Here is an 8902-nt window from a genome sequence, read left to right as displayed (position 1 = left end):
AAAAAAAACATTCATATCTTGTCTGACATCTCTGCTACAAACTCTGGTCATCAACTCTGGTTTTCAGTTGAAATTGGAATTGTTAATTTACACAATAATAGGAGTGCATTGACGATTTTTTCTTAACTCGCAAAAATCTTCAAACAATTTGCTACCGATTGGTGATAAAATTTGATAAAATAACGCCTTTTTTTTCAGGGGTGATTTTTCAAAAATTTATTTAAAAAAAAGTCCTAACTAGCAAATGTTTTTTATTAGCTCGCAATTTTTTTCAAAACTACTTCAATGAGGAAAAAAATAAAAATTTGGAATATCTATACATGAGGGGCTAATTGATCGAATCTCCAGTTTCCGAGATAATCGCGAAAAACGAAAGTGCCAAAAAAAATTAATTTAATTCATCTTGTATAAGGCCTAGGAAGTGGAAAAACGCAATTCTGAGCCATCCACTTGCCTATAGGGAAGTCTGACTTTAAAGTCCGACTTACCTCACTTGTTGTGTAAAATACCATTTTAGGCATGAAATCGATTTCTGATAAAAATCTGAATATGAATAAATTGCGATTTCGAACAAACGATTTTTATGGTGGAAAATTGATTCTTCAGAAACTATTTCAAATGTTGTCTTTCAAATGTTTTCTAACAGTTAAATATCAAAATTTAAATTCAGATCTGCAAAGATCAAACAATAAAATCATAGGAAAATTTCCGGAAACTTGGGGTCAAATTTGGCTTAAATGCAAGCTCTAATGTTCGACTACAAAATTTTAAAAACTGTTAACTAGAGGAAAAATAGCCAAAGTACTTGAATATCCTTAAATTTAAACAATTACAATAGTTCCACTCGCAACCAAAAAAAAAAAAAATAAATGGGTTACCTGGTCCTGAGGAATGGCATCATGATACCCGCGCCAGTGGCAACAAGCAATAGAATCACTTGGAGAACGGTCAAAACAACGTTGATGAGCTTAACAACGAGAGCCCTAGCGTTGCTGTTGTCCAGTCCCTCCAGAGTGACGTATTGTTGGTGCTGCTGCTGCTGGTGTTCCATTTTCCATATTTTGGTTTGACAGCTCTCAAGCATCTCGTGAATGTCACGGAGACGATCCTCACTCTGGTATTGCACTTTTTCCTCCATGTCGGTTATCGTTTGCTTCAGGTTTTCCACTTCGTTCTGGTGGAGCTCGGTCAGATCGTTTATCTGCTCCTCCAGGCGTTCACATCTGAATCTCTCCTCTTGGAGGGCGTTTGAGAGGTATGTCACTTCTTGCTGGAGGGTCTGGAAGCGAAGGGGACAGGGGAGATTTGTTTTTTTAAAGGTTCAGTGAAAATATTTGAAATGGTTATGGCTTTGTTTGGGAATTCAATTTGTCTTTGAACATTTTTCTCTGGAATCTGAAATTTCTCTTCATGGAATTTATCGAAGTGGGAAACTCTACTGACTCTATTCAATTCGTGATTTTCAATCTTTAGTTTATCTCAGTAATAATTAATTTTAGGAAGAATTTTTTCAATTTTGTTAGAATTTCTTTTAAAAGGACTGATTTTATAGCTTAGAATGTCTTTCATAATTCTGCTGTTAAATTACTTCTTATCAAGATAATCCAATATTTAAAAACAGCTGAAATTGCTTTATTCATTGGTTATTTATCTCGAAAATGAAGGATTTTGGAAAAACTTGTGTTTTTTAAATCTTTAGTTTCAACAGAATTAATTTTTTTGAAGGGCCTTATGATCTCCTAAAATCACTCATGAAATAAAAACTGTTTCAATTTAATTATTACGTCGACAATTAGAATTTTTCAGAAGCTCATTAAATTGCACACGAATACGACATTTAAAACGTTGAAAAAAATTTTTAATTTCCTGAATAAAAAATTACCTTCACTCCATCCAACTTTTCCCTCATCCGCTCAAAGTTCTCCCGATGTTCCTGCAGCTCCGCAAAAATAGTCTTCAGACTGAAGGCAGCATTATTACTGTGACAAGCGTGTGCCTGCCCCCTGCTGCCAGGTCCACTTTCACTAGTGACACTGGAGCACTCGGACCCCTCCTCCGAGGGGAATTTGATGGGGCCCGGGGTCTGACTGGATCCCAGACTACAACCACCTGGTAGTGTGGCCGATCCGTGGTGAGTTTTCTCCTCCTCGACACTACCATTGTCACCGTTACCTGCACGCGGTTGTTCGTTTACATAAAAAGTTGAGCCATCTGCGGGTGACACAGACATGTCTCGGCGTTATTACGATTATCCAATATCTCAGGGAGAACCTCGAGCCCAGTAATTAAACAACTAGATGTTCAAATACACTTCTATTATGCATTCTGAACTATTTCATTCAAATTTAATTCATTTTTAGGGATGTCAAAGTATCTTCAAATTTGTCAATTAAATTGCGTGAGAATAATTTGAAAAAAAATCATGTTCAGAGGCATTCACATGACATTTTCCACAGAATTATTATTTTTTTAAACATTCATTGATTATAAATAAATAATTGAAATTGTTTAAACTTTCGGAAACCTTATTTTTTCAGAAATGAAATTCATTTCTGGTAAAATTCTGAAGATGAATAAATTTGTTATGATTCCGAACAAATGATTTTTATGGAAAATTGATTGTTGATAAATTATTTATAGAAAATGCTCGACATTTTCAAAAATTGCAATTTTTAAATTATTTTTTCAGTTTTTTAACGGTTTAATATCGAGATTCAAATTCAGACTTGCAAAGTTTAAATAATAAAATCACTTGTCTGAAGCTCCTCGGGCGATAGCCTATTGTAAATTTTTTTTTTATTGTGTATTTTTATTGCAATAAATTTTGTTAAAAATTAAAAATTAATTTGTAAAATCAAATAGAGCTGAAATTGAAAAAAATCAGGAATATTCAGCGTCATTCAACTTGCATTTTGCACAGAATTATTATTTTTTTAAATATTTGTTGTTCGTAAACAAATAGTAATAATAATTAAAATAATGAAGTAATAATAATAATAATAATAATAATAATAAACAATTTTGTTGTTCATTTCCATGTTCATAATGTTTTTTAATAATAATAAAATAATAATCGAAATTATTTAAACTTTCAAAAATCTAATTTTTTTAGACATTAAATCGATTTCTGCTAAAATTTTCAATATGAATAAATTTATTACGATAATCGAACAAATGATTTTTATGGTGGAAAATTACTTGTTTATAAATTATTTACAGAAAATGCTTGCCATTGTCAAAAATTGCAATTTTAAAAATTATTTTATTAATCTCCTTCCAAAAATAAGCTTTCCAATTTTTTTTTTCAGATTTTTAAAATGTTTTTTAACGGTCTAATATCGAGATTCAAATTCAGTTCACATAAAATGCACTTGGATATCCCTAATAAGAACATTCCCATGATGTTTCAAGCTGTTTATGAGACAACATAACAAACGAGAAGACATGAGGCAGAGTTTCTAGCGTTAGTATTGGATAATCGGGGGGTGGAGAAGGGCTGAAGAGATGTCAGGGGTACAAACAATGACTGAAGAATGATTCATTGGCACTCTAATTCTAAAAATTATTCACGTTTGAAAATTGTTAACATTCAGTCAAGACTTTGGGACAGAAAACACGAACATTCAGCTAATCATGAACATGAGCATTGCACAGTCTAATGGGATGCACCACTATTTTTCGTACACTATATACTTACTACCGTCAACTGTCGTGGCAGCGAAAAATAGTAAATTCAAGGTCTAGCAATGATTGTCAGTCTTTCCACAAATGTTGTTAATGTATTAATAATTACGAGGAGAAAAGACTAGATGGTTAATGCGAATTAATCGTCAATGATCACTCTATTATGAAGATTTTCATGGCCATTCGGTTAATCAATTCGTTAACATCTACATTTTCTATCTGAACAAACGATTTTTGCGATGAGAGACGAACAGATGACATTGGAGATGAGGAATATGAACTCGTGGGTGGTCATGCGTACTTACGTGATAGCGTGTTGATGTTATCGGCACTGCCGAATTTATTTTTTATCAGGTGGGCGAATTCTCGTGGCTTGGACATGACACTCCTGAAATAATTCAGATTTTTGTTAGATTTTTTTGACGAGCTTTTTGGGGATGAGGTACTCACCCTGAGAATCCAGTGATACCGTCTCTGATGTTGCCACCAACGTTTCTGAAATTAAATACAGAAATCATTGAATCAATAGAAAAGTGAAGTAAAATCAAAATGAAAAAATTAAGTCTCTTTATTTTGCGATTATCTCGGTAACGGGTAACTTTAGAGGAAAATGTCATACCACATTTTTTGTAGGAAATTTAATTTCCTAAAAAAAGTTGTTCATGACATTTCCGCTTAAAACCACTCATTAACGAGATAAGTTAATATTTGGCTTTCGCCTTTTGATAAAATCGAAAATTAAGGAGTATCGAGTGCTCAACTCACTTCAAACCCTGACCCATGTCCCTAAGCACCTCTCGCGGCTGTCGGTGGCTCGCCTGCGGTCCATTCATCTCGAAATTCCTCAATTTCTTCATGTAGCTGTCGAGTTTCTTCTGCAGTTGAGCAATGTTATGGGCAGACTTTTGATTTTTCTTCTCGAAGACTGTTTTAATCCTCGCCAACTGCTGCTTATCGGCGCTCGCCGCAAGCTTCAGGTATTCGTTCACGTTTTCTGAAACATCATTCGGTTTTTTTCTCATTCATTTATGCAAAATCGGTGACGAAGCGGTAAAACGGTTCTCGTCGATTTTGACTATCGGTCAGTTTTTAATAAATATCTCGGAATCTAAGGGAAATAGCGAAATTTTTGTTATAACCTTTTTTGTGGGGCGAAGAAAGAGCTATAAAAAAGGTCATTATGAAAATTTCGCTATCTCCCTCAGATTCGGAGATATTAAATACTCACCATCTCGTGTTTTCTGCTCGGTCCTTATGAGCTCCCGCGTCTTTGTTATTTTGTTCTGTATATTTTCGATAGCCTGTTTCACACGTGAAACACTGGAGTCTACATCATCACTTATCAACTCGGACGAACCGTTCGATAAGAACGATTGGGTCGGATGATACGTTTCCTATCAATATCACCAATAGCTTCATTAATCGAGGTGAAATTGGAGTGAATTTGTAATTGTGTTATACAACGTGACGCGAACAAAAAATATTCTTTAGAAGAAGAGAATGTTTGTGGAGGGAAAAATGCGAAAATTCTTTGAGAATAAAATGAGAAAAAAAAATTCTTAAATTGTTGAATTCTTTAATTCTTCAATTAAGAATTCAAGAATTTACAATTTGAGCCATTAAAATTCTTGGATCAAGAGCAGAATACATTCTGGAATAAGAAATAGAAAAATTCTTCATTCGAGAATAAAATGACAATTGAGAATTAATTGAACATTGTTTAGTGCTTCGATCTAAAGAATTAAAGAATTTGTAATTCGAGACAAATAATCAGGATTCTTGAATTAAATAAAATACTCTTTATTCATGAGGAGGATTGAATGACTTGATAGGTTTACTAGAAATATCGCCAGGAGCTCCATTAGTCACCGCAGATTTATCGTCACTCCATTCACAAGAAAAAGCATTGACTCCTCTATCGGGGAGCTCATGAATCAGTAATCGTCTCATGCATTATGCGAGAAAAAGAATATAATGCTGAATATGCATGGTTGAATGAAGTTGCAAAAATTCTTGAATCAAATGTAACACTCCGAATTCGAGAATATTCACCAAATAATCTTGATCATTAAGAATTATTTATTCTCAATTCAGGAAATTCATTATTGAATTCAGAATAAATTATTTCTTTATTCTTTTATTCTATCAATTATTGTTTAGTATTCTCAATTCAAGAATGAATCTCCTGAATTGTGAATAAAAAATCATTGACTGAAAAAATTTCGTAATTAATAAATATTCTTGATTCAGGAATTTTCTTCTTGAATTGAAAATAAATTATTCTTTACTATTCTTTATTCTGTTATTCTCAACTCAAGAAATAAATAATAAAATAAAACAAAAATTGAATAAATTTCCAGAATTGAGAATAAAAAATCTTTGAATAAACAATATCAAAATTCTCGAATCAGGACAGAAACATTATCCATTCGAGACGAATTTCATTTTCTTTTCCATGTATTCTTTTCTACATCTCCCCTCCAAACCCTCTGCCGACCCTCACACATGCTAATTAAACCTCTTAATTAATGACCCCCCACCGACACCCCCTCAACTCACCCCCTCGTCATCAGTCGGTGGATGCACGTTGGACGCGAAATCCTCGCTCTCATTTCCCGTGACATTGGCCTCCTCCATAGTATCCCCTGCACGCACCTGTGCCGCCGGTGATCTCTGCCTGTTCCCCTTGATCACGCCACCTCCACCACTGCTACTACCACTTCCAGTGCTGCCTTCCCCCGTCTGACTCCTGCAAAAGCACCATTTCACTCCCTCAAATCTTCCTATTGAAAAAAATTCAGCAGCGAAGTGGTAAAACGGTTCGTCGACTTATGTCTTAGTTGAGTTTTTGAAAAATATCTCCGAATCTAAAGGAGATGATGAAATTTTCGTAATAACCTTTTTTCTAGAACAAATTGAGTGCTACAAGAAAGGTCCAGACAAAAATTCAGCTATCTCCCTTAGATTCCGAGATATTCCCTAAAAACTGGCCAATTGTCACAATCTACTTAAACCGCTTTACCACTTCGCTACTGAATTACGGAATTCTCTTGCTGAGTCACACTCACACGCTGGGATTACATGGTTTCGGTGCGTGCTCAAACGTTGCTGACGGTTGACGCTGATGAGTATGACTCGGTGGATTATTCCTACTGGGTGATGTGCCGCGAGAACTGCTTTTGCTCGATGACTGAACTGTCAAATTAGCCATTCCTCTCTCCAGTGATTGCTCTAGTCTTCTATTACAGCGAGTAAAACAATTAGATGCGTCAGGAATAACATTATTCGCGATGAAGGGATTAAAAACTGGAGACAATGGGGAGTCGTTTATTGAATAATAATTGTCGTAATGAAGTGGCTATGTCTGAGATATCAACAATGTCGTTGAAATAATACTATTTAAAAAACATTCGAAGAATAATTATTCTAGACGTTGAAAATGACTCAAGAACTCTTTGATTTTTATTCTCAAAATCAAAATATTTAGGGTTAAATTGAGAATAAAAAATTCTTGAATGTAGATATAAGAATTGAAGAGAAAAAAAATTAGTTCATTGAAATAATAATGTTTCGAATTAGAAGAGATTCTAATGGAGAAATCATCGATTAGAAATCCTCGATTTTTATCTTGAAAAAGAGAATGTTTATTTGAGCTGTCAAATTAGCCATCCTTCTCTCCAGTGATTGCTCTGCTCTTCTATTACAACGAGTAAAACAATTAGGTGCGTCAGGAATAATATTATTCGAGATGAATGGATTAAAAACTAGAGACAATGGGGAGTGGTTTATTGAATAATAATTGTCTCAATGAACTCGATAATATCCCAGATATCAACATTATCATTGAAATAATACTATTTAAAAAACATTAGAAGAATAATCATTCTAAACATTGGAAAAGACAAATAGAAAAATCAGGAATCAAGAATTCTTTCATTTTTATTCTCAAAATCAGAATATTTAGTCCTAAATTGAGAATGAAAAAAAATGTGAATGTAAAATGTAAGAATAGAAGACAAAAAATAGTTCATTAAAATAATAATATTTAAAAAAATTTGGAGAATAACCATTCTAAAAATTGAAAAAACACTCAAATAGAAAAATCAGTAATCAAGAATCGTTTAATCTTTATTCTCAAAATCAGAATATTTATTCCTAAATTGAGAATAAAAAGTTATTGAATGCAAAATATATAAAATAAAGCCAAAAAATAGTTCATTAAAATAATAATATTCAAAAAAAACATTAGTAGAATAATAATTCTAAACATTGAAAAACCCGCAAATAGAAAAATCAGGAATCAAGAAGTCTTCAATCTTTATTCTAAAAATTAGAATATTTCGTCGTATTTTGAGTAAAAAATTCTTGAACGCAATAAAAAACTCATGACTTTTATATTTAAAATAACAATATTTACTCCAGAATTGCGAAAAAAATTTTGAACGCAAAATAAAAACTCCGGAGATAACTCGGAGACAACTCTGATTACATTTTATTAAATAATAATTCAATGAATTCAATAACACTCCAGACATAAATAATAAAATTTAAATAATAATATTTATGAATCACTCGAGTATTACTCACCAGTAATTACTGATATCACCGGAGCCAACGATATCCCAGAGGACATTATAGAACTGTTTCAATCCCCACGACCAGTGAAACTATTCCGCTTAATAGTTACTATCCCTCTTAATAATATATTCCTCACTGATGAAACTGTTTATGCAGTTGTGTCCGAAGGAAGGGCCATTTCTTCCGCATCTGAACGAACGGGGGGAGATGTTTTTTGCGACGATGATGAGGAGAAACCGAATTACTGTCAATTATTTGACCTATAATGTCATCGAGAGGTGTGTCACAACAGTTGTTTATAATCGTACAAAAACAACAGTAGTTTATTCAATGGTGACCACAACTCCCTGAATTGCGGAGCAACTCGACCACTTTTTTTACTCCACTTTTCAACAATTTTTTTCGGATTAACAGCGTGACACAGTGCCAAGATGCAACTGCAGGTCGTGTAGATTGAGGGAACAAAGAGTAGTGGGGATGGATTAAAAAAAAATGACGAATAAAAGTACTCGGGTGGTACAGACAAAACGATAGGAAATATAAGAACTGCCAAGTTGTTGGGGAGATCAGAGAGAATATGGTGACTAGGATGTGGGGTCCCTAGGCCACCACCATCTTCACTGGGTTTGGGAGGGGGGAC

General features: G+C 33.7%; 1 protein-coding gene across 5 annotated transcripts in view; it reads right to left on the bottom strand.

The window, feature by feature from the left end:
- The window catches only part of LOC107043321 (transmembrane and coiled-coil domains protein 2), an 11503-nt gene extending 2688 nt beyond the window's left edge, over positions 1-8815 (bottom strand). For 2 of the 5 annotated variants that reach the window (XM_015264763.1, XM_015264766.1), the window contains exons 1-10: positions 8272-8815; positions 6753-6923; positions 6244-6433; positions 4913-5078; positions 4450-4678; positions 4135-4179; positions 3990-4072; positions 3698-3706; positions 1883-2211; positions 879-1279 (exon numbers count right to left, since the gene is read on the bottom strand). In XM_015264763.1, coding sequence (XP_015120249.1) covers positions 879-1279; positions 1883-2211; positions 3698-3706; positions 3990-4072; positions 4135-4179; positions 4450-4678; positions 4913-5078; positions 6244-6433; positions 6753-6895 — 1595 coding nt within the window. In that variant the 5' untranslated portion in view covers positions 6896-6923; positions 8272-8815. The remainder of the gene's footprint in view (positions 1-878; positions 1280-1882; positions 2212-3697; positions 3707-3989; positions 4073-4134; positions 4180-4449; positions 4679-4912; positions 5079-6243; positions 6434-6752; positions 6924-8271) is intronic. The other 3 variants (XM_015264764.1, XM_015264765.1, XM_015264768.1) reach the window with 3 other exon arrangements.
- Between the last annotated feature and the right edge of the window lie 87 nt (positions 8816-8902).

This window comes from Diachasma alloeum, unplaced genomic scaffold, assembly GCF_001412515.2.
Source record: "Diachasma alloeum isolate Michigan unplaced genomic scaffold, Dall2.0 Dall_scaffold_00558, whole genome shotgun sequence".
Classification (NCBI taxonomy): Eukaryota; Metazoa; Arthropoda; class Insecta; order Hymenoptera; family Braconidae; genus Diachasma; species Diachasma alloeum.
This window is presented reverse-complemented; position numbering and strand designations above follow the sequence as displayed.